This window comes from Aythya marila, assembly GCF_965140915.1.
Source record: "Aythya marila genome assembly, chromosome: 4".
NCBI lineage: Eukaryota > Metazoa > Chordata > Aves > Anseriformes > Anatidae > Aythya > Aythya marila.
Window position 1 is genome coordinate 57,972,503 of NC_139045.1, and position 26,603 is coordinate 57,999,105.

At 38.6% G+C, this 26,603-nt stretch overlaps 1 protein-coding gene across 2 annotated transcripts; it reads right to left on the minus strand.

The window, feature by feature from the left end:
* Positions 1-6,470: 6,470 nt before the first annotated feature.
* Positions 6,471-26,548, minus strand: ANAPC4 (anaphase promoting complex subunit 4). 2 transcript variants are annotated; one of them, XM_082758794.1, is made up of 28 exons: positions 26,373-26,548; positions 24,980-25,085; positions 24,263-24,395; positions 22,753-22,827; positions 22,588-22,614; positions 22,447-22,491; positions 21,704-21,788; positions 21,190-21,300; positions 20,539-20,622; positions 20,194-20,280; positions 19,398-19,462; positions 19,260-19,302; positions 19,072-19,148; positions 18,541-18,641; positions 18,410-18,461; positions 18,141-18,196; positions 16,880-16,926; positions 15,872-15,928; positions 15,650-15,706; positions 15,219-15,312; positions 13,971-14,068; positions 13,344-13,405; positions 13,222-13,260; positions 13,026-13,127; positions 11,837-11,914; positions 10,834-11,004; positions 9,509-9,632; positions 6,472-9,120 (listed from the first exon to the last, which is right to left on the minus strand). In XM_082758794.1, exons 1-28 carry the CDS (start codon positions 26,478-26,480, stop codon positions 8,905-8,907), a joined length of 2,400 nt encoding a protein of 799 aa, XP_082614920.1. In that variant the 5' UTR covers positions 26,481-26,548; the 3' UTR covers positions 6,472-8,904. The 2 variants fall into 2 exon arrangements, with proteins under 2 accessions (XP_082614921.1, XP_082614920.1); XM_082758795.1 differs by lacking the exon at positions 26,373-26,548 and having other exon boundaries at positions 6,471-9,120; positions 24,975-25,081.
* Between the last annotated feature and the right edge of the window lie 55 nt (positions 26,549-26,603).

Genomic DNA, 26,603 nt, shown 5'->3' on the forward strand with positions numbered 1-26,603 from the left:
GCTCCTGCCTCCATCCACTCATACTTTATTTGTGAGATATGAGATAGTCACAGCAGTTTGCTATAAATTAGCAAAATTATATTTGAAAATGAAGCCATGAAATTATGTGATAAAATATGTGCTAAATCCTTAGAATTAGATCACAAACGAAATTATAATGGGTAACAAACTGATTTGAGAAAAATAAAACCCCAAAAAGACAATATTCACAGAACAGCTCCATAAGGTTGCTCTCATTCTGTTCTCTGAGCATCCTAAGATGTTCCAAATCACAAGACATCCAAAGGCAAAATAAAATATCGTCATAATATTTTATGACTCTCCATCTCCATCGCCAGGGGAGTTTTAGGTTAGATGTTAGGAAGAACTTCTTTACTGAAAGGGTTGTGAGGCATTGGAACAGGCTGCCCAGGGAAGTGGTGGAGTCACCATCCCTGGAAGTCTTCAAAAGACGTTTAGATGTAGAGCTTAGGGATATGGTTTAGTGGGGACTGTTAGCGTTAGGTCAGAGGTTGGACTCGATGATCTTGAGGTCTTTTCCAACCTAGAAATTCTGTGATTCTGTGATCTGTGATTCTGTGATAACTGCAAACACTCAAATGAGGGTGTGAGGTGCTGATTTTGGAAAGTCAACCTGATTCTGTCTGAATTGCTTGTTCTCCTTGAAGCCTTGTGGAAGAAGGCAGGTTTTATACTGGAAATTATACTTTTCTCTGAACTCAACTCAACAACTTGTTTTAAAATGTCATCACTTGAATATAAACTTGAGCTATCTCCCCAAGGCTCAAAGGGTGCAGAAACAGAAGCGTGTGTGTGGTGTCAAGCCATGGGAGAAGACTTACTCTGCCACTTCTAGGAGTGATGTTCAGGACTCCCTCCTGAGAGAAATAAGAGTAGTGAAGACAGGCTTCTGTTAAAAGCATTTGCAGAAGCGTGCAGCAGGTTACTTCATTCACTAGCAGTAACCTGCAGCTTCTCAGATGATCAAAGTCCAACATTCAGGAATAGTCTGAAGTTCCCTTGTGAGCACGGGCTGTCCGCTATCACAGATTCGAAGCTATGGGGCTGAGGGCAGCAACTTAGCCATAGCTACAAAGTGCCATCCAAGACCCAGAGTTTAGGACCATCCTGTGTGCTGTGAACAAAAGCTGAATTTCACCATATTTTCTGCCCCTGTCCTTCTGAGAAAGGGGGGCTGAGACCAGCATGGTGGAGCTTAGCTGCCCATCAGTTGTTAATCCACCATGGGAACAGAAAATCTCTTCACTCTCCTCCAGCTGCAATGTGTTTAAAATTGCTTACTCTTTGGTCATCACGGTCTCTCTTTTCCCTGAAAACCAGCTCAAACCAACTCTCTTAAGAATATCATTCTTCCCAAGTGAGCCACCAGATCCCTCGACTTAAATTAGATCCTACTTTCTCTCAACCATCAGTAACTTCTCCAAAATACAGACTGCATCTTTGTAAGACAGTTATCTCATCCATTATCAGACAAGTGATCATTTTGATACCTCTGCCATCTACAATGATCCTTTATGTGGAAAAATACTCATTCTATTTTTAAAGTTATGTAAGAACTCAATAGATAGGAGAAGGGGTAAAATCAAAATGTGGTATCATTAGCCTTGTTCTTGTGGAACACTGGCAAAAGTCCCTGAATATAAATCCTGAGAAATTAATGATTTCTCAGCATCAGGCAACTGATTTTTTTTCAGTTCCTAGGTTTCGGGATGAGACAGCCAGTCTCTCATTCCACATGCAGTGGAACATGCTCCCGGCAATAGAAGCAATGCATCAGATGAACCAGGAGTGATTCACAGTTCATTAGCAAGACAACCATTTTCTCTACATATCAGAACAGTTTTCTGCTCCAAGCTGTTTCACAAGAGGGTTATCCACAGCTGTTGCAGGTGCCAAAGCAACCAAATGCATCAGGTGCCAGTACGTAACAATAACTAATCAATTCTGAATGTCTAGGAAAAATACTACAGAAAAGATACTGCTGGTTTAGGCAAGCATTTTTAAGACATAGGTGTATACAGTATCTGGGCTCTGGCCTGGGTGTATTTTGCAGAGGGACACAGACCTTTCCCTGCTCTTCCCTTCTGCAGCTCCCCAAAGGTAGAAGGCTGTTCTTTCGGTGCAGGGTTGTGCCCGTGAAGTAGCTTTTAGCAAATTCATACTGTCACTAGATTTTTAGAGAATCCCTCAAGGGCTTGTACCTAATTAGAAATTAACGAGGCAGTATACAAAAGGAATGCAGTTAAAAGGTAAGCGCAGTAAATGTAGACCTTACACATCAGGTGAGGTAAAAATGTTTTAAGAACTCCTCAAGGGATAAGCCTCCACATCCAGATAAGAGTAAGTCTTAGACATTTTTAAGATCAGATAGGGGATCAAAGGCAAACCAAAGGATAAATAAATAAATAAATAAAAATTGAAAAATCATAAAGGAAGGGGTAGAAAAATAGAATTATTTCCCCCACTTTGGGGAGGCTGACGACTATATCCATGGTACATTCCAATTAGATTTGTTGCTTTGGTCTCACATTTGCTAGCCTATCACCTCTAAAATGTGGTTTCCTCTAATTAGACTCTTAATAGAACGATGTCCTGTGAGAACAAATGAAGCTGAACAGGGTTATTTTGAATCAGAGCAAGAAAATGGCCTAGAAATTCTATATTGTGCACTGATCACCCTTGATTGCCGTCAGTTCAATCCTAGAAACCTCCACACAATACACCAATCTCACAAACACGATCTGCATCCATTGACTAAAATGCAAGCAAATTCTCCAGTGAATTTACTTACCTGCTCTGGTGAGAACACAATGGGAGCCTTGCCTGTGTTCTGTATTCTTTATCTCTTGCTAGACTGATATCTCCCAGGTACAAACTGTCTTGGGAGCAGAGCACACCTAGTATGTTGTAGATTTGCCTGCAGTTCAAATAATACTCAATTATTTATTTTTTTTTTTTAAGGAAGAAAATTACCTGGCTGTGAAGTAACTGACAAATAAGAGCCCAGTGATAAAGTCACTTCTGATTTCATATTAGCAGCTGCTGTTAGAAGGCAGAGACCAACCCTGAACTTCATCTACTAAGCAGAGATTCACCTCAGAAGATAGGTAGAAGTGAAAAAGCAGATAGGAATCTGAACATCTTGGTCACTTGTTACTTGGAGGCACCATTTTAGGAGCATCAGTATTTTTTTTAATTTCAAGTGAAGCAGTTAGAGCTGCCTTTTTTTTTTTTTTCCCGTTTGTTTTGTTTTGTTTGTTTGGCTTTGTTTTACTGTAGTCTGGATATTGATTCCAAGTGTGAGGAACTCTCTTTATCTGCTTATTTTAAGTCTTGATATCATTGACTCTGCGTGACCACAGTTTCCAGAATCTGTGATAAACTCTGGTGAGACACCAGACCAAGAAGTAGGTCAGATCTAGAAAACAAAACAATTTGCTAACCCTTGTGATAAAGATAGTAGGAATTTAAGGACAACACCCGCTTTCAGTTCTATCCATGAACCTCCAGTCACCTTTTACAGGGATAATCAAATGTGGAACTTGGCCCAGAGCTACCTGCTTTTAAATTACATTCAGACATCAAGGTGATGAACAGATACCACAGAAAAATCTAAATATCCCTGAACTGGTATACTGACTGGTATGTTGATTTATTCTTCCAAAAAGATCTCAACAGATGCATTGCTAAAAAAGCTTTACACCCAGTTCTTGCTCTCCACTTTCATTCGCCTTAGACTGGGTCCATCCTTTCGGTCTTTGAAAACCACCTGGCTACATCCATCCTCCTTGCCATTATTTAAGTAATCAGCACCGTAGCAGCCACACAGCAAACCTTAAAGTCATGCAGTGTAAGAAGGGAAGCTGGTTTCATTTTAAAACAGAGCTGATTTCGTTCATCCACACTCACACCCTCATATTCACGTGCTCACAAGTACCTGGCTGGATTCATGTATCCACGAAGTCTGTTCGACATTCAGGCACCAAGACTCCTGAATCCAGGTCTGTCTAGGACTCCTTGTGACCACACAGGAGGCAGGGAACACCGGCTATTCAGTTCTTTTGACTTGGGGCTCTTCTCAGACTGGCAGCTCGGTGCTGACTTTGGATAGGCCTTTTTATATCCTTCAGGAGTTCCCAATAATCACTCTGTAATCACTGTCCATTCTGTCCTGCCTCTGAGAGTCATCAGGATTGGCTCATCTGCTCAGGTCCTTTGCCTCCTGACCACCTGCAGGTAGATGCATGCAAGGACTTTGAAGACAGCTAATCTGAGCGACATCAGCACATACCATTCTTATAGCCCTGCTGTTTGTTCTTTCTGGCACCTCCACGCCCAGGCATTCCCATTCATACCTACCCTAGCACTACAATTCTCCAAAATTTCAGTGTCCGCCAACCATGGAAGAGAAGGGCAGAAATGGTAATCCTTTGTGGAACGAAGCACAGAAACTGGCTTACTGCACAGCAGAACTACACAGTATTTTAAGGTAAGGACTGAACTACCCATGATTTGACCATAGGTTATGAACAGGTGGCCATCTCCTGTTAGTTTCTTTATTAGCCTTTAAACAAGATCACATGCATGCTGTGTTCTCTCTCAAAACATTACTCTACATTGAAAAATGATCTAGAAAATAAACTAATTCAGAAGATATTTATTTCTAGGCATGACAAGGGAAGCATTAAAAAGATCTACCATTCTTATCTGCTTTACTGACCAGTACTCTCCTGGCCTAATACTTTTTTAAAAAATAAAGTGACTAGAAATTAGGGCAAACAGTATGTTGATTTTCATGCTACTGACCAAAATAACATCATCTCAAAATTAATCTACACTGTCAGGAAATCACAGTGCCTGCTGATACCTTCCATCTTCCTCCTGCATTTCAGTATCCTGAAGACAAGCTAAGTAGTTGCAGCACCGAGCACAATACAGACCAGGTGCAGGAGAGGGAACATAACAAATACAACTCATTTCTAAAAGACAAAGCATAGGGTATTGTCCATTTGCTTCTAGCCTACTAGGATTCCACCATAAAGGGAATATTGTTAATTCAACAAACAGAAAGACAAACTTTATTTTCTTCAGATGATCACGTTTGAAAGCACCTGCCTTTTGCTATCCTCAGGAAACCGTAGGTTACTTCAACAGTCTAAAATAAATATGTGACCAGATGAACAAATTCCTTACCTTTGCCCTGCGATTCTTATCTGCAGTGGTTGTTTAAGAGAATGATTTTCAGTGCACCTTAGGGTAAGCCTTCATCTTCATTACAGAATTTATATATGAATTTTCTTGAGAATGATAAGGAGCAAAATCAGTCTCTATTTGAGTAACTCGTTTAATAAAGAAGGGCACAGAGAAAATGGATATGCCTCTAACATGAATAAGAATCACTCGAGTGAGAAAGATGTTGTGGAGATGTTTGTTTGCTTTGTTTTGTTTTGTCTTTTTTTTTCTTTCTTTTCCCAGTTCCTTTGTACTGGCCAGTTTGGAAGGTCTTCCAAACCAACCTCACTTTCTCAGGTGGCTAGCAAGTGCCTCGATATCCAGGTTGCAGAACATCAAAGATTTTTCAGCCAAGCAAATTACCGAGAGAACTCCAACACCAGATCCAACATGCACGAGCTCTGCTGGGGTGGGACTGAATTCCCTTTACATGACAGTAATCCATATAACAGTATGGATTTAAAAACTGAGTCTTTTACTTCCTATACTAGGTCCTAAGTAGTTTTTTCATTTCTTTTTTTTTTTTTTTTTTTTTTTTTTCCAATGTTAGACTCACTCTAGGAGGTAGGGCTCCTGGGGAGATCTGTAAGAACAAAACCTGATAGGATTCTTTACTTTATCTATGAGGTTAAGGTGTGGGAATTGGAGGGGAAAAAAAAACACCACCCAAGGTCTTCTGATTCACAGTAGTAGGCATGATTACATCATTTGCACTGAGCTGTAAAACAGCCAGACAGGAGCAGCAGCCGTACAATACCCCCTGGGGGAAGAATGCCAGAACACCAACACAACGTTTATATCCCATTATAATCTACTTCAGCACTGGGCTTTGCTGGCACCAGTCGCCTCTTGATTTGCTAGCAGCTCTATTACTCAACCAAAAGGTACAGCTAAATGCATTTTATTCACCTACAAGTGGCATTTCTTCTATTCTACTTCCAGAGTTTTGTTTTCTTTTTTTCTTAGAATTCTTCCACAGTGGTATTCTCCACAGAGATCCTTATGCCATTTTGCATCTCTTCTCATGAAACTCGCCCTATGACAACCCCTTTCATCCTCTCTCCTCATTCCTATGCACCTCCTTATGAAGGAATTCATGCTGAAGTCTTCATTTCCCTCTCCAGAATGTCCTTCTTAGGCTGCTACCATTGCTCCATGGCGCGAGCTAAGCTGGCACTGCTGCCACAGCAGCTTGTGAAGCAAAAAATTGGATTAAACTGCAAAAGCAAGAGATCTCAGATATCACTGCAGTTTCTGATGACACATGGGCCAACTCTGGCTACAGGTATTAACTCAGGCCACAGAAACTTCCTAAAGAACTTAAGTACTCACCTAGATGGCTTTCCCTTTTTGCTGAGGCTTACATAGGGGCTTAAACAAATGCAAAACAGCTTGCAGTGAGTTTTTCAAAGCAAGAAGCATCAGGACCAACTGCAGGTTTGTTAGAGAAATACACATCTCTTTTCCACTCTGCAAAAAGGAACAGTTAACTAGAGCAAGCCTACATTCACTATTTCTCGCTATTTACTTCCTGTCTTTGAGAGCAGCTCAGGTGCCTATTTATAAAGACAGATGTGAGTGGGCAATCAAATCCTCAGAAGCGGGAGGCAACGGTACCACAGACAGATCACGGCATGCCCAGACCATGAAGCAAAGTAGCACTAACTGCGGAGAGACTGAAGCAGAAACTTGGCAATGTGCTAAATTTGCGTGTCATGGAGACCAGGCAGAAAAGCCATGGACAAGAAGTCTGAAAAAGGGACTACACGAGATGAATGGCTGAAAAATAAAAGCTAACAAAGATTTAAAAAAAAAAAAAAAAAAAAAAAAGAAATACCACATGCAAACCAGGCAGACTTTAGAAAAAAGGCAGTAGTTGACTGTTAGAAACCTAAAGATTAGTATTATAAAGAGCAAAATGGGGCCATACTTGCTGAAAAATATACATATTTTTTTACTATACTACCAAGAATGAGAAATCATTAACAGCAAAAAAAGGCTGAATGAGCCTTCGGTTAGCATTAAAAAAGGAGGATGAAGAAGAGATCTATGTGGAAAGTAAATTCACCAGGTTCAGACACCACCAAAATCCTCAAAAACTTCAAGATCAATTGCTTCCCTTTGAAAAAAAAGATGCATAAGCACATTACCAACACACATTACCAATATTTACTGTCACAGAAATCAGGTAGAAAAATTAAGACAAAGTTTGACAGAAGGAACTGGCAATATATTCAGTAGCACTGACTGCTGCTTTTGTACTGTGTCACTGGGAAATGCAGCAAGTACATATGTACTTATTCAAGCCAGAAACAAAACTCCCATTGACTCAAGTACATCCAAGACCGGACTAGAAAGGTGCACAGAATAACCCCAGGGAGATTGCTAAAGAGCATGCCCCTGTGAAATGGGACACGGCTATTATTAACACAAATTTAGAAACAATTACGGGCAGGGCAGATCACATTTTCATATGTGGGCAGACTAAAGATACTCAGCAGAAAATATAGCAAAATAATTGTTTCCAAGCACTCCAGTGTGCCAATTCTTAAAGAAAGAACAGAGGCAAAAGTTTCCTGGAAGAACAAAAGGGCAAGCTTGAGCTGGGTTGGTTCTGTAGTTGCATTTCTCACAGAACACCTGAATGGACATTCCTGCTCCTGCTGGCCTACAGCTTCCTTGTGCCTTCAACCATTGTTAGATGAGAACACTGAACAACCAGCAGCTTTCAAGGAGGCTGCTGAGGAAAATTAAAAATAAGAAGTTGCTTTCTAAGTTAAACAGCTTATTTAGAAAGGCGTCCCCAAACAATCAGTCCAAAACATCAGAAAGTTCACTTAAAAAAAAAAAAAACACAACAGTGACCCACAGCACCACATCAGAATAATAAAAACAAACAAAAACAACCTCTGTTGTAACTTTTCATTACAAAAATACCGGGTGGAGGAGAAAGACTGGAGCAATCTCATACAAACCAGGGGACTGAGACATCTGACAAAACATAAACACACACACGTACACAGAAAACGTTGTACTGAAAACTAAGGAACTGCAAACTGAACAAATACTGTGTTACTGAGGAGAGATTTTTATCAGAATAATTTTTAAAAGTATTTAAGTAAGAGTTGCTAACTTTTGGTAGCCCACTATTTTTATACTGATCTGGAAGCCTGTTGCTGGCCATACACACACTTAAATTTTATCTTTACAAGTAGCCTCTGTACCCATTAGTAGAACATGAAGTCTGACAGGGAAATATTTTGGTCCTTAAAACTTGGGGTTTTGTTGTTTTCACACACATGTTCATTTTATCTTCAGTATTCAGGACTGATCAGGTTAACTATAAAAACTTTAGTTGGCATTTCTCTTTCTCCCCACCTATAAAAAGCTTCACATGGAAGACTCAAAGAAATGTAGTTCCTACCAAGCCAATGTGTCAGGTAAAAAAAAAAAACAAAAAAAAACACAAAACAACAACAAAAAAAAGTAAGTATACTCTTGAACTCAAATGGTCTTAGCTGAGAAGTGAGAGAACTGATACAGAATTGACACCCAGCAACATGTTAATGCTGCAGAGCGTGTAGGAGACATCATCTCAGCAGCCTAAAGGCAGATTTCAGTCTTGTCCCTTTATCAGTATCAGAGTCTCTATCAAGGCTCCAGGTTTGTTTCATGTTCTTCTGTTTCATCAGGTAGTTCTTCAGCAGATGCACCACAGACACTTTCTTGGTTATCTGCAGACTGATTCAGCTCTTCAGGTTCCCCAGCTGCAGTCTGAGTTATTTCTTCTTCCTCCTCTTCCTCAACTTCCCCATCATCCTCTACATCCATCTCAAACACCCTCACGTGACGGAGATTTGAACTTAGCTATGGAAACATGAAGAAGTTTCAATTAAAAAATGAAAGCACCAATACCAATTTAAGTGTTGCCCAACGGGCCTGAAAATAGCCTTTATCTCTGAAATGGAGGTATCAAGGAAATTGGCAACTGTTTTATTGCTCTGCAGGCTGAAAAGTAAAACTAGTTCATCTATTAACTTCCGTTAAAGGTTTTTCCTGGTTGTTTTATGAGACAGGTACGATTGTATCCTGACATATTCATAACAGACTAACAGAATAATCAATATGTAAATAGTGATAAAAATCAGCATCTTGATAAGCCTCAATAAACTACCAAAAACAGGTTATCACCCTCTCTAGCCACAGTATGTTTCCTTTAATTTTTTACAGACTTGTTCACAGATACTGTACTTACCACACAGGAAACTTTTCTAATGCCATTTACAGCAACATACTGAGCTTTCATATTCTCCAGCACTCTCCACTGGTTCTCCAAGAAGACGGTGCGTGTGGGTATCTCACCACTCTGCTCCTCCAGTCTGCAAGAAGAGAAGCACAAAACTAGTACAAAGAAAATTCCAGTAAAAAAAAAAAAAGTAATAATAAAAAAAATTCTCTGTGAATCCCTTTTTTTTTTTTTTTTTGGCTTTGGTCTAATTTTTATTATACCATATGCAGCAAACAGATAAACCCATGACTCTAGATACTCCAGATACTCTGCAGAAGAGGATCCAACAGAAGAGACACTGCATGTTTCAACTGAGGCAAAAGATTACAACAGAACAAGAGGGAGTTGTAGAGTCCCATCTTGCCACAGATAACAGATATAGCAAGAAACTGAGCTTGGGCTTCCTTCAAACCCCTCCTCAGCAAGAAGAGTTTCCAAACGAAGTCCTGGAGGCAATATTCCACTTATACAGAAGTTTGGCCTCCATGACCTTAGCCAAACTATCTGTTCACTCCCACTCATAAGGACTGTATGAAGGAACTCCCTATTACAGTGGCCACGATTAGTTCATACTGGTTTTTAATACTGTTTGTTCTTTTATATAAATTTCTTTGTGGCATAAAAAAAGAATCTACAGAGCAGTATCTTAATATCTTAATCCATCTTAATATCTTAATCCATCCACCAGAAAGGCACGTGGAACAACAAGAAAAAGCAAATGAGGCACAACAATTAAAAGCTTGGATTCACCACTCAAACTACGATGGCTTTTTTTCTGTGTGCAGCTCCCCCAGATGCTCTCTCCCTCCTGTACCAACACAGGGAGAAGAACCATCAACCCATGTTTCAATGATAAGTTGACAACAGCTCTAAGTGTGACTACCAGGGGAAAGACGAAAAAAAATAAAATGTGTCTGTTACAAGGCAGAGGCAGATAACCAAATACACTGAAAACATCCTAAACTCAATATTCTGACCAGCAAAGTTAGCATCCACTTCAGAAAACAAGTAAGGTTTCTGCTTCTACGAGATGCCTTGAATCGTTCCTCTGATTTTGTCAAAGTAGAACCAAGTGCACAGGTAGTATTCTGTCCAAAAAAACAAACAAAACTAAAACAAAACAAAGCCCATGAAACAAACTGTTTATGAAACTTCAGTCCTTCACCACACTTTCTCTAGCACATAAAGAGTTTTTCCATTTAAAATATTTACATACATGGAGTACACAATTAGAATATTTGCTTTATCTGCTTTTCAGTTCTGCATTTTTAGGCTTCAAAGTTTTTCAGTACCTTTTAGTAGAATCCCAGATGAATTCCCCTTCTTGGTCCTCATCTGTGTATACTGAAGATAAAGGCAGCTGAGCCAAGATTCTCTCCTTCCCCTCTTGTTCCACACTCTCCTTCAGAACTACAGTTACAGTTTCATCATCATAGAAATGTGCATCTAAACAACTGTAGCATCTATAGAAATAAAACAGTGCTTATATTTTAGAAAGCATCAAGGAATAAAAGCGAGTGCAAAGCACTCACATCAACTATTCAGTAGTTAACAGGGAGCTTTACTGTAAATAAAAAAGTCAGACTTACAGCTAAGACACTGAAAGACTGCTAAAAACTCCTGTAAGATACAGGACAAATGCCACTGAAGGACATTACTAGCAATCTTATTTCTTCCCATTTCAGTTGAAACGTAAGAAACAGTTAACACAAACACCAAGGATAACTCCAAAACACAGCTGAAGGTACTGAGAGCCACCACATTTGGCCGTTCTACATTAAAAGCATTAACTTAGCCTGCCATGCCTTCTGAGGTGCCTCCCATTCTATCTTACTTTAAGAAGATTGCAGATATAAGCAAGAGCTGTTTCCAATTAGCTTTGTTTTCAGCACGTGCTAAAGCTCTAGTTTTCAACCAGAAAACTAAAAAGCTTCTTGACCTTGAGATTAAGTACAAAATAACTCAATGATCTCAAGATGCACCGGGGGGGGTTAAACTGGACATTAGGAAGACTTTCTTCACAGAGAAGGTGGTTAAGCATTGGGACAGGCTGCCGGGGGAAGTGGTGGAGACCCCATCTCTAGAGGTATTAAGAGACATGTGGGCATGGCACCTGTCTTATGGCCTGACTCACTCAGGAACTACAAGCTAGTCTGGCATCCCAAATGCTAATCTGCAGGATAAAAGCCAAATTATAACTTGTAAGGTAACCTCATGTAAATTAAACACCGGAACACATGATCTTTAATTCAGCAGTGTGCAACTTGGGAAGAAAAATCAACCAAATATACTGACCTGGAGTCCGAGTTCTCATTTATACTGTTGTTCAGGAAGTTTCCAAACTCTACTGCTAGAATTCCGTTACTGACAGACCTAAAAGGACAGAGATCATTATCTTGGTGACACTCCTTTTCCACTTGTAGAAAATACAAAATCTCTAATGGCAGCTGTAGTAAGAGAGGGTGTAAGCCTGTCTAAGCCTAGCACAACACATGGCTAAATCCCAAAATGATATAACTGGTGGACGCGAACCTTTTGATTTCTTCTGCCCCTCAGCAAAATGTGACTAATGGAGTCAAATGGGAAACTGCAGTTGGCCTGTGGGATACAGTTTGTGTCTGAAGTCTTGGCTCAACTGTTTCAGTCCCAGGTCCATTAAGTTACTTGTTTCTCAAATCTATAGAAAATGAGTTCAGGCTGTCCAAGATACCAATGAGGGAGGAAATAGGATGGAAACTACTCCACAAGGCTATAATTTTGTCATCAGAAGCTCTCAACTGGAAACACTGAGGATAGCTTCATCATGTGTTTTCTTCAGCTGTAGAAATGTTTTTAGAAATTCTCACCCTGTCATCTCCTCAAATTAAATGACATGGATTATAAAAGTCAGTATTTTATGGAGAGAAAGTTTTTGTTGTTTTCTAAACCCTGGTCATTTCAGTGGTTCCACTGACAGAATGCACCTTAAACAACTACACCAGCACCACTAGGCAGTGACAAACTATATCTTGGGTACAGAAACTCCTGAAGGTGCCCAAAACTACACCCCAAAGAGATGTATTCTATAAGTTGAAGCTATGAATCCAATGCCCCTATTTTTCCCTAGTGTATTAAATCGCATGCTATAAAGAGTTAACTAAAGAATAATATTTATGGTAAGACAGAACAAAACAGAAAGCCTCATCATTCCTTGTAAGCTTTCTTAGTTAACAAGCAAGTAATTTTGTGAAGAGCAAAACAAATGGAGTCATAGTTCATACAATCACAGAATGGTTTGGGTTGGAAGGGACCTTAAAGATCTCCCAGTTCCAACACCCCTGCCATGGGCAGGGACACTTCGCACTACACCAGGTTGCTCAAAGCCCCATCCAGCCTGTTTCTGAGCACTTCCAGGAATGGGGCAACTTCCAGTGTTGGGGCAAGTTGTAACTGTCTCTATACACATGCTAAATCTCACAAAACATTTTTCCTCTATTTTTCTTACCTGGAAGTATCTGTATGTCTCCTCAAAATGTATATTTTAGAAATAGAACTTTCTAATATGGTGAAGAGCACATAATGTATATTGGATGCTTTGTCATTCCACCTATAACAGTGGGGGAGAAAATGGGAAACGAAAAGTCAGATCACATTTTAATAACTGTTAAATGACATATAACAAGAAATAGCAGCATACTTACAAAAACGGTAGTTTAAATAATTGAGGTGCGGAATCTTCACTGAAAAGGAAAAACAAAACTAGCATGTAAAATACTATTATAATTTTGTGCAACTGAACTTTACAAAAAATGTAGAAAAATACCTTTGAGAAGTTTTGTAAAGAGACATGCAGAATGCCTGATGCACTGACTTTCCAATCACATCCTAACAAATATAATGAAAACAGACCAAAAAATACAGACAATTATTCACAATCATATTCCTTCTTAAGACCATTAAATAAATAAATACATAAATAAGAATAAAACCCTAGTATATTTGAAAGAAAAATCCACCGATATTTATATTGGAATACAGATTAATGTATTGCCAACTAATCAGCTATCTAATCTACAGTGCATACATTGAGTTAATTAATATTAAAACAGCTTATTTAATAGTTAAATAAATAAATAATAATTAAAGTTAAATAAATAAATAATAATTAAAGTTAAATAATTACATAATAATTTAATTAATATTAAAACAGTTAATTAATGCACATGGCAAACAGAATGCACAGAAAACACAAAACAAGAAATCCCCCATTATGCTCTTCCCAGCCAAAGGTTTAAGACAACCAGCAGTGAAACTGGAATGCATGCTGCCACCTAGGTTATAGCCACTTAAAGGCAAAGATTAAAACTTCAGGCCTTGCTAAGGCTGGCTACTATCTTCAGTTGGCTGTTACCCCTAAGAGAAAGTTACCATTTATGTAAATCGAACTTACAGCTGGCTTTTGTAAACACTGATCAATGACTCCTTCCATTTGCTTTTTGACAAAATGCAGTGATTTCTCAGGATAGTAGGGAAACAAAAGCGGACTTTCTGCAAACAGAGAATCAAGGTTCATTTAAAAAAATGCTTCTCTTTCTATTAAAATATATTACATTGCTACTAAAGTGACAAATTGGAGTGAGTCCAGTGGTGGGCGAATGAGATATTCCTAGAGCTACAGCACAAATTGAAGGTGCTGGGTTTGTTCAGCCTAGAAGCAAGAGGGCAAGTGAGAAGGAACCTATTGCTCGCTTCAGCTACCTAAAGGAGCAGTTACAGAAGGCAGAGCATCATCATTCACAAAGTTGCACACAGCGAAAAGAGACAGAGCAGTCAAGCTCTAGCAAGGGAAATTCTAGTCAGATACAGAGAAGTTTTCACAAGGACTGGGGCTGGGCACCTAGAGAGGCTATGCGGTTTCTATCCTTGCAGATATTTGTAACTCATACAAAGTCTTGAGCTGTCCAACTTTGAAGTCAGCTCTCCTTTGAACAGAAGGCTGGATTAAGTGATCTCCTAAATTATTCCCTCATTATAAATTCTAACTCCAGTTAGACAGCTTTTTAGATAGCTTAGATAGCATTTTCTAGATTCTGCTTTGCCAAACAGAAAATGCTATCACGTCCCCTCTTTTTATCGAATTAGTTGGTGATGACAGGAAAAGGCAGCTGTAGCAAATTATGTTACAAGACAGTTTACGCTGTAAAAGTTTTTACAGTTTACAAGTTCTGTGGTTAAACAAGAATCATTCTCAGCCTCAGTTTGCTACAGTCTCTTACTTCCTTTTCACTACTAATTAACAAAATACTCTAGGAACATTGCAGAGGTTTATAAAATTCAGTAAAAGAGAATAAGCAAGAACACTTTCCCAGGATATGAACAAATGGTACTTATTACTTCTTTGCACCGGAATTAACATCTCTTAAAACAGATACTTTCCTGCAATTCCTTCCAAACCAACACTTCTGAGACTGGTACATAAAATGTAGAAAACTCCAAATAACCAGAAAATTGTAGACAACTAAGTAAGCAGCTGCATAAAAACTCTGTGAAATAGCAAGGCCCATTTATTTTATTCTGCTCAGATGTCATAACTAACACTACAGAAATAACTCATAGGCATGAAAAAACTGATTATTCTTCTACATTTGTTAAGTTCTCTGTATACTTTTCATTCAATGTGTTGTGAACCATATATTACCTTTAAGATGAGTGCTGTTTTTAAGAAAATTAAACCACTGATTTCCCTCTGTATTAGGTGGTGATACAAGGTCATCATCTTCATCTTTCAAGTACTAGAAAATAAAGAGACAAAATAAAGAGACATTTGTAAGACTGCAAATTAAGAGTAAGTGTCATTAGAATTCACTTTAACACAGCCTCTCATGAATCCATGAAACATCCCTTCTAAATACAACACCTCTGCTTTTAAAATTAAATATTCTACCACTTCGAGGAATGAATAAGAAAATGAACTATCATCTAAGATCATATGTTGCCACTTCCATATGGAACTGATTTTTAAATGATGTTTAGGGACAGAGAAGAAGAGTGGGCATAGCTTTTAGAATTTTCTCCATCGAAGGATTATCTTTTTTATTCTCTTTTTCCATTTATTCCCTCGTTCTTTACCTGGCCAACTCTCTCCACATTAAAGTATTTTCCTTTACGATTGTAAAGTTCTGGTGCCTGAAAAAGAAATAACGCAAAGAAAACAAAAATTTAAATACAAAGGTAATAAGTAGGGTACAAAAAGATGACTGAAGTATTTAATTTTTTTCAGATTCAATTACCAGCAGCAAAAATACAGTTGTTAACTACAACTGCTGTATTCAGCACACCAATATAACTTACCTCATTGAAGTGTTCAGTAAGAAAATCAGCAACAAACGTGATATCTTTCTGAGTCATCTAAAACAAAACCAAAAAAAAGGGCGGGGGGGGTCAAGAAGGGAGCAAAGGTTGAGAAATACAACTCGGTGAACCCAGAATACCTGTTCTGTAGGCTGAATAAGACCAGCTCCCTCAGCTGTGAGGACAGGGTAAGTACTCCAGTGTCTCACCAGCCTGTGGGCCCTCTGCTGAACTCACTCCAGTTTATTCATGCCTGTCTTGTACGGGAGGGCCCCAAACTGGAGAAAGCATTCTAAATGTGATCCGACTAGCCCTAAATAGCAACCATAATCACCTCCCTTCAGCTTCTGACCATGCTTCTGTTAGTATAGCCCTTGTTACTCCACGCTGTCTTTGCTGCGAGGGCCCACTGCTGGCTCGTGACCAGCTTGCATCCACCAACATCTCCAGGTCCATCTCAACAGAGCTGCTCCCCAGCTAGCTAAGGCTGTGCCATTGCAAATTTTTCCCCAGGAAGAATTTTGCATCCACTCTTGTTGAACCTCAGGAGGTCCCTACGGGTCCATTCCTGCAGCATATTTCCTCCTGGATGTCTCCCTCTGCCCTCAAGTGTACCAATTAGTTCATCCAGTGTGGCAGTGTCTGCAAATCTGATGCAGGTGTAGTCTAGTCTATTTCCTCTTTCAGGGCATTGATAAAGATGTTAAAATCCCACTCCTGCTAGCTTTGTCTTTTAGGGCATCTAAAGAGCTGCTATATACATATTTCACAGAGGTCTTGTGTCATATACAGTGTACTAAAAAGAATAGTATTAAAGAAAATAGGAAAATTAGTATATGCAAGACAGCACCTTAGTGTATAAGTGTGGATGTGCAGACATCAGCTTTCTCAAAGAAATTGTACAGACACCATTTTGGTTTTAGAACAAAAAATAAACCTTTAATTCTGCCCTCTAAGTCAAGCAGAATACAAAATACACCTCCATTTATTAGAAAATGTTATTACTACCTTATTCAACTCTGGAAGCACATGATCTTCTGACATTCTCAACATGGCTAAGGGGGAAAAAAAAAAGCTATTCTTAATGCATTAGTATTAATATTTTTCCTAATATTCTTAATTTTCCATTGCTGTATAATAAGACAAGTCTGAAAATAGAAGAAAGATTGATTTTTAAAAGTGAGCAATTATGAATTGGGTCTGAAATTAAACTTCACTTGTCCCACTAACTTGCAACAGAAATCTTGGATAATTTTTATCTTTTATCCTTTCCAACTGCATTATATCCTCCAAAAGACTGAGATAAAATTTTTATAAACAGTTCATACAAATTTATTCATGTCCATAGTAAGAGTAGTAAAATGTGCATATAAGTGTGTGTATATATAATACACTTATTTGGGCCATGACAGTACTCATGCGTTAAGAGAATTGCAAAGAATTGATTTCAAATCAGAAAGGATTATAAGAAGTTCTCTGTTTAGTTCCAAAAAACCAACCAAACAAAAAAACACCACAGAGAATATTTAATTATTTAAAGTGCTAATAATGTTATGACAGAACTCTAATAGTTCTACTTTCTGCAATTTTTAAAATTCATGTAATTATATTCCTGTTTGTAACTTCACAAACACTGCATTTCTGGTGCTTTTACAGTACCAAGTTAGACTGTTTAGGTTTTTATAAAAAAAAAAAAGTTCTGAAACAATAGAAAATATAAACCTACTCATAACCACTTTATGAAAACAAGCTGTCTAAAACAAAGAGTTCTGATCTTTCTTCTAGTGTTTCACCTGCAGCTACCCTATGTTCTGTTCCCTGCATCAGAACATGCAGAGACTGCTAACAGGAAAGTTACACATCAATGTAAGCTAGGTCTCCATAGGAGAAAACAGTGAGTGACAGAGTTAAAGAGTTACACTGTACTTCAAATTTGGTGTAAACTGAAAACAATCCTTTCATTTCTCCAAGTCAAGACCAGCAAACTGCTCAATGAAGCACACAACAGTCTGGGGTAATACTACAGGTTACAAATACAGAATACCCACTCTAAACACACACAAATTGAATTGAGATCTATCAATATAAAACAGGTAATAAATTTATAATTATTCTTGCCTCATCAACTGTAAACTTACAGATGTCCAGAAAATTTCTATGATAATAATAAATAGATAGTTATAACTAAAATTGTTTTAATTACTTATTAACATTTCAGTGCTTACCATACAAAACAGATACTGAATGTTTACTAAGTCATCAAGCTTACCAACATACAGCCATCGAAAAAACGCTTTGAAGTTTTTCATACTACTGTCAATAACCCTGCACAAGAAACAAACAACAAAAAATTACCAGACCTAAATGTCATAAGCTGTTCTGGGTTTAAGTTTCCATCTTTACTACAGAAAGGTCTGTAAATGTATTGATTTATTAAAAAATGCTGACAGCATCCCTCCCAGTAAGTGTCTTCTTGGCATATAGATCTATGAGATGCAGTAAGACAAGATTTAAAAATTCTCCAGACTTTATACTTACTGAAGCAGCTCATTTGCTTTCAGGATGAAAGAACCAACAGCAGTAATAGCCTCTGCAAAGAGAGCAAGCCATTGTTATTAAGCTTTCAAAAGTAAAATGAGAGTGGGTAAGTACCATACAGACTACTGTACCTTCAATTCCAGATGCATCTAATCCCAGAGACTCATATTTTTGTTTCCACAAAGCCATCCCCTTCAATTCACTCAAGTGGTATAACAGTGCCTCTGAGCCACTAGGAAAGCAGAGCAAAGAAGTATAATCTTTTATACTTCTTTTATACTCTTTGTTTCATTACACACCACATTTTTATCTTTTAATGGGTAAAGCAGAGAGCTTTATAAGGTCATCTGGCATATAACAGTTAACAAACTATCACTTCACAGAAAAGCAAATATTGTCCTAATGATTTTAACTATCACACAAAGTTGATGTGAATATTTTGCATATAACCTATAAAAACACCAAGCAGTAATACACAGCTGATAGACCATGGAGACTGCTTGAATTATTTCAATAGCTCTCCATCACCCAAGAAGAAAAGAGTGCAATTTTCATTACCATGGTCTCTACACCAGCACACCTATATACAAAGAACGACTGATTTTACCAAACTATATAATATGCCATTTAATCTAAAATACACTGGAAGTTTCTTGACTTACCTCTGCAAATGACTTATGATCAACTTTTGTATACTGGAATAGGAGGACTCTATAGACTGACCGAGTTTTTTTAAACCCTGTAAAAAAAAGAAATACAGACATACAACAACGTTCTATTAATGTAACAGAGTAGTGATTGAAAGATCCCGAAATAGATCACTTTAAAATATTAAATAATATTAACGTACCTTTACTGTGAGTTGGTTCATTAACAATGCCTGAAGTTCCAGACTAAAGGGGGTGAGGGAGAGAAAACCAAATATGCTTTCATTTTGTATTTCAATATCAAATGCAAACACGTACTCAGATAAAACAACAGTAACTACCTTGCTTTGCCCCATAACAACAGCTGCATAAACTCATCCTGAACAGAAGTGGTTGTATTCTTTTCCTGTCAGTCAAAATGATTGAAATAGATTGGTCAAGAGTTTAAATCCAGCCCCAAATAATCTCACAAATGCCTCAGTTAAAGTACATCATAAAACCCATCCATACCCTTGAATGCTGAAATCAGACTACTGATCACTGGAAATTCATTTCAATTCAATGATTCAAGTCCAGTATTTTAAGTTATTTTCAGTTGTGTTACTCAGTAAAAATTCTAAAAATTTCAGTTTCCCACCATCAAGAATCTACGTTAAAAATAAATAAATGAATTATTTGATTCAATTAACTTCCAGCCATGCACACAAAATACAAGCAAATTCATGAGCATCCCAATCCTAGCTGTTACATGTGCTCTGTTGAACCAGGCTGCAAATGCTGGTGGGCTGCCACTCAGCAGTTATAGCAGTCAGTTCATCAGTGACTGAAGTACAAAGAACACAACCTTAAATAAAAAGCAACTGTTCAATAGCTGTGCAAGCTGAAAACTGTAACTTAAAAAAAAAAAAATAGAATAAATGAAGTAAATGAGGATCACAATACAATGGCACTTGACTGTACTCAGGTATATTCAGTGCTAGAGCGACTGATACAGAATAGCAACGAGGTTGTCTCTGAACTTAGAAATTTTTATCTGGAAGCATTACACAAACATCAAGATACACAGTTTGTTAGCACGAACAGCAGAACTACTGCAAAAGAATGTTCTTTCCAAAAGAACAGTTAATACTACGATACCTGTACAAACTTTGTTAACCGTGAGTCCATCTGCATCAGTATTTCTTCCCATGCTTCACACATGCACGTCAATGACAACTTTATATACTGCAAGAAAGAAACAAACACTAGCATTACTCCCTTTTTTTTTCCCTTCAATACACATTAAAGAACTGGCTGTTACAATGCAAAGGAAAAATATACTGCAGATAACAAATGAAATTTATTATCAATTTTTCAAGTCAGAGCTTTAGGTTTACTTAAAACCAACTTACGTTTCCTACTAGGAAAAAAAATTACTTGATTTAAGAATATTGAAGCGTGTAAGAACTGCAATATTAAAAAGATGTCATAACAAAACTGTACCTGTAACAGAGTTGAAATGTGAGTAAACTTCCGGGCCATGCGAGTTACCTCAGGTAAATAACTTGATAATAGACTGGTGTCCAGCTATAACAAACAAAATGAGCAACATTAGCAGATGATTTGTCTTTGAAACAGCATTAGATAACAAAAATGAAAAGACAGACAGGGAGAACCCAGAAAAAAAAGCTGTCATTTCTCATTTCCAAGTTGATTTTCAGAGGGAAATGAAGTTAATTCATAGAAGTAAGGAATTTTAATACATGCAAAAAATTCTTGAAAAAAGTCCTAATTCTGGACTTCTAACAGTAGCTATTTGAAGGATGACTGGTCTGGATAGACTGGATAATCAACAGCATTGCTACCGTGCCTTTGTGTGCAGACTAAAGAAATTTTGAATAACTAGCTGAATAAATTCACATAATATTTAAAGTAATATTTTAAAAGAATGCCTCAGAGCATCACCATCAGTCTCATCTGTGAAACTGCATGTCAACGTGATAGATCCAAAAGCTAGATCAGGGTGAATTTCAAAGAGACTAAAAATAATAGTTGCGTTTTTCTGCAAATAATGGGAAAGCAATAATGTTACCTGAAAGTAATTAAAGCAAGCAGTTTTACCTTTAAAGAACAGTTTAAAATTACTTTACTTGCCTGAAAATATGTTATCTCTGCTTCATTGTCCGAAGAGTCTTGTATTTCTGTAATAACTGACAGCGATTTCAAATCACTAGACAAACATAGTCCACGACAAGAACCTGCCACCTGAAGGATTGCAGTTTAAATGTTAATGAAATATTGCAATTTCTTATGATGCATTTACTGCTCTACCACATTCACATACAAAGAAGACTGCATTCAATTACATCTAAAAACAACATGGAATTTTCAGCTACAGTTCAAGAACAAAAGCACCCTTTTTAATGTGGATTAGTGTTGAGCTTAGTTTCATTTAAAAATGAAAATACATTAAAATAATCAGTTAGAGCTGAAATGTCTTTCCAGCAAAAACCACACAACCCAACCCAGAGAAACAAGTACTCCTTTCTTTGAAATCTGAACAATCCAATTTCACTTATGTTTAAGCACACATGTTATTATTTCATTCAATGCAGTTATAGTTTGGTATGTTCTGAAGAAAAAATACATGGAAGGGAAAGAAACATACCCCAGTTACTGTAGCAATCTTGAACATTCCATAGGCATAAATTTCAATAAACCCTGAGCTGCCTCCAAGGACGAGAGCATTAAGCCTATCAAAACAGAAGAGTATGTGTTGATGAGCATATCAAAAGAAATAAACAGTTTTTTTCCTAGACTATCACAAGTCATATCTGTCAGCTTCTAATGCATACAAATACAATCTTTGCTAAATTCGAACCTTCTAGAAGAAAAAAGTAGCAGCTTACAACAACAGCCCGCCTACCAATACAGGCTGCAATGGATTCTGATAAGGCTATGCTTCCATTCCCCTGCATTTATCCTAACCACACACACATAGTAAGTCTGTTGCAGTTGCTCACTGTTTTTCCTCAGGAAAATCTCAGCAGCAATAAATGTGTAACACAGACCCAGCTGCAAAGACAGGGTCTTTGCAGGACAGCCTTCAATTGTGCCCCAAGAAATCTTCTAATGAAAAGAAGATGTGGCACCAACAGCAGTTGTTCATAAGGTGTCTGACAAACCCTCTAAATTGAGGAGGAAAAATGTAAACTGATGGAGATTTAAAAAAAGTATATTCCTTGAACTTCATCTTTGTACGTGAAAAAGGAAACATTCCATACCCTTTCTCCAGGACCCTTAAAGACAGATTATGAATACCGTAAAAGTAAGCCCCTCCGTTATTTTAAAGCCCACAAATAAATGAATAAATAAATGTTAGAGGAAGAACAACACACAAACAGAATTTACCTTACGTCACCCAGAAGCTTCATAATCTCATCTGACTTTTCTTCACTGAAAATACAAAATACATGATTGGTTTTTTTGTAGCTTGTCTCAATACCAGAAAAACAAACGAACACAAAAACTAAAACAGATATCACAGTTTACCTGAAAATTTTTGCCGTTGTACTATAACTGAAAAAGAAAACAGTATTTTCAATTATAATCAGCTGACATCTAATCCAAAGCATCTGTAGAGCAGTATAGTTAATAAACAAAACAATGACAACAAACACAAATGTCATGTTCCTGGATTGCTAGTATAACACTTACTTTTTTGGTAGTGCTGGTAATTTAGGCAAAAGGAGATTTGACTCATCTTCAGCATTATAAAAGGAAGTAAGAACACTGAAAAACAAATAAGATTATCTTTACTAACCAAACTGTAAAAATGGAAGGGGAAAGAGAATTTCTAATGTTGAAGTTACAGCACATACTCAACATGTCACTTATATTAAAAAGATACAAATATCAGAGAGTAATCCCTTATGGGGCCTTTAATAACTAAATTTATCTAATAACCAGATTAATAAATCAGGCCTGATTTATTTATTTTTAATTCCTTCAAAGGAGAACATTTGGAGAGTTTGTAATTGCTGGCTCAGTACCTTACCACTGAATCCCCCATCATCTGTAATGCAGTTACTGAGTGGGGCTTCCTGTTTAAAACCCGTACAGTCCTGCAGCTAACCTACTAGCAGCTCAACAAAGCTTCACTCTAAAAGACACATACTGTGGTATGAAGACTAAAACACAGTCCTTATACCACACTTTAGATGTGTCTGAATGATTAGGTTCTCTACAAGTCTATCCCTATCTATCCTTCACTCAGTGGTGAGGCACAGGCACAGGATGCCCAGAGAAGCTGTGGATGCCCCATGCCACCTCTGGAGGTGTTCAAGGCCAGGCTGGATGGGCCCTGGACAACCTGATCTAGTGGTGGCATCTGAGCCCATGGCAGCGGGGTTGGAACTGGGTGATCCTTCAAGTCCCTTCCAACCCATTCCATTATTCTATAATTCTACAATCAGAAGAACACTAGAACGACTTGTGATATATCTGTTTTCTTGCTATCTTAAGGTTTCCATTCTCAGGAGGCAGGGTGGGAAATCAGTCAGACTTACCGTACCTCTCTTTTTCAAATAAATGTTTTATTAATTGTTATCCTAGCATACAATAAAGTGAACGTTAGAGGTTTTTGTAAGACCACAGAAATGGGGACAATGATATCTCCCAGCTCACAGGTGCTACTGAGAATTATTTAATGCCACAGAGTTCACAGTCACTACAAGCAACATTCTGACTTCCTGAGCAAGCACACCCATGGCAGAACCGCCAGCAGGTTTGGATGTCATATCAAAGATGCACTGCTAAAAGATGTAAACACCAAACTAAAGGTCTTGAAAGCACAAGTGAAGAAAGATTTAAATATAATAGCTTTTCTAGCGAAACAAAATAACCTTATAACATTATTATAATTATTTTAATAAATTAATTGGTATCGAAATAAACTGGATCAGGAGACGTGCTGTAAAAGTTAACAGTTTTATGCTGAAATATTTGCATATAACCTAAAGAATCACAAGACTAAGGTGTCAGCACTGAAAATAAGCATATGAAAGCTACCTGTTAAAATTTTCCCTCTGGTTAGAATAAAGCAGTAAGAAGATGACATCTGCGATGACATATTTTCTGATTTGACTGTTTGTAACATACACAGTATAAATTATTAGTAAGGTAGTGCTACATAGCCCATAATGTACTTGTAGGTTCTCAGACCCACCTGCTTTCCTCAGTTACTTCCATCCAGTGCATGTAGGTAATAGATGAGTCCACTGAGAAGGAGTGCAAGCTTTCAGGTTTCTCTACATCGCACAGAATAATCCGCTTGGTATCGGTAAGGCCAAAAGCCAAAACTAGAAAAGGACAAGTAAAATGTATAAATAACCAACATGCAAAACTTTGTACTTTACACTGAAACAACACATCTTCAAAGTCCAACTCTGAGCATAATTTTCTCTCTGTCCACTTACAGTGCTTCCAAATTCTCACTTGAAACCTAATTAGAATGAGGGTTTGAACTCCCATCATATTTTAAGTTATGTATTTGTCAAAAGCCTGATCCCACAATTATTTATTTACATGTTGAACATGTTTACATGCTTCTAACACAGTCCTGATCAGATAGCTTTTCACTATTTTCCCAATAAATTTAGTAGTTCACATAAAAAAACATCTGCTGTGTTAGGAAATGGATGCTTTGCTACACCTTGAAAAGCAGTATTTTGGACATAAATTCATCTTGGAAATCTTTTTTTGTGATTGCTTTCAACTTTTGCTATCACTTTCAATAAACCTACATAAAATTAAGCTACCCTTTTCTTCAAATACAGTTTACTTCAAAGTTTCTTTTGCAGATAAAATGTATCAACACCACAACCTTCAGCGATTCCCAGTGGGATTTTTATTGCAGCATGTCACCTCATATACATTACATTACTTTTGCCATCGGGCCTCCAAGCAAGAGCAGTCACTTCTTTTCCTGTATTTTCATTTGGTGGCAAACTCCAAACTCGCTGAAAGTTTGCGAGCCGATGAAGCAAAACCTACAAAGCAAACACATTTAAGACAGAAAAATAAAATACTAATTTAAATAAAACATTAATTTAAATAAAACCATTAATATAATTTGTAAATCAATTGAAGATGCATTTTTTTTTACTATTCTTTAATAACTTCCACATCCTCAATAACACCTTTTCCTGGAGTAGATGCTTCATTCCTGTGTGATTTAGAGACCAGCATGCTGCTTACTGTACAGCAATACATAGGAATAGACGGTGCCTTGTAGAATTTAGCAGCCTGTACCCTTTCAGGGTTACTCATGCTTCTCTGCCGACGACAGTCCAAAAGCATAATCAGTCTGCATGCATGACCACACAGCAGTTTCAGGAAGAAGAAAAGCTTGAAAACAGATTTAATTTAAATAGGAAATGCTTTAAAATCCCACAGTATAGGCACCCAGAGTTTCATCAGCACATTCTACAAGACCAAGCGCAAGGTCCCACACCTGGATCAGAGCAATCCCAAACATGAATAGGGTGGGTGAGGAGTAGATGGAGAGCAACCCTGTGGAGAGAAAGGCCTGGGGTACTGGTGGATGAAAAACTCCACATGAGCTGGCAATGCACGCTTGCAGCCCAGAAAGCCAGCTGCATCCCAGGCAGCATCAAAAGAAGCGTGGCAGCAGGGCAAGGGAGGGGATTCTCCCTCTCTGCTTTACTTGTGAGACCCCACCTGGAGCACTGCGTTCAGCTCTGGGGCCCACACCACAAGGATGTGGACATATTAGAGTGAGTCCAGAGGAGGGCCACAAGGATGATCAAGAGGCTGTGAGGAGCTGGGGGCGTTCAGCCTGGGGAAAGGCAGCACTGGGGAGACCTTATAGTGGTCTCTTTATCAGCGACTGTAGTGACAGGACAAGGGTTAACGGCTTCAAATTGAGAGCGGGTAGATTTATATTAGATATGAGGAAGAAATTATTTGCTATAAGTGGTGAGGCTGCGGATGTGGCAGAGCAGCTGTGGATGCCCCATCCCTGGGGGTGCTCGAGGCCAGGCTGGATGGGGCTTTGGGCAGCCTGGGCTGGTGGGAGGTGCCCCTGCCATAGCAGGGGGTGGGACTGGGCGATCCTTCAGACCCCTCCCGCCCCAACCCTATGATTTCTTCTGCAAATTAAGACCGGAAAGCGTAACGAGTTCTGCGAAGCCTGATAAAGCATGGCTTCCCTTCCCTTCCCTTCCCTCACACGGCGCAGGGCGGCCGCGAGATGGCGGCCGCCGCCCTCCCCCGCCTCCCTCAGCCCCCCAGCCCGCAGTGCCGGCGGCGCTCACCTCCCCGGCCCTGTTGGCCAGGGCGATGAGGTCCCGTTTGGGCGACCAGGCCATGAAGACGACCTCCTGGGGCAGCTGCTTCTCGCCGACCTGCCTGAAGGCGGGCATGGCGGCGGCGCTCCTCCAGGCGGCCGCCTGGCACCCTCCGGCCCTGCTGCGGGGAGCCCCCGGCCCCTCACGGCCCCTCACGGCCGCCCGCCCGCCCGCCGCTGCCGCCTTCCGGAGGCGGCG

Bases quoted from the DNA above. Each gene is read 5' to 3' on its own strand.
- ANAPC4 (XM_082758794.1), bottom strand. From the start codon at position 26,480: ATGCCCGCCTTCAGGCAGGTCGGCGAGAAGCAGCTGCCCCAGGAGGTC. The intron at 22,492-22,587 runs GTAAACTGTGAT...TTGTATTTTCAG, and splicing joins ACAACGGCAAAAATTTTCAG to TGAAGAAAAGTCAGATGAGA. The intron at 20,281-20,538 runs GTACAGTTTTGT...TCTTTCTTGCAG, and splicing joins ACATTTCAACTCTGTTACAG to TATATAAAGTTGTCATTGAC.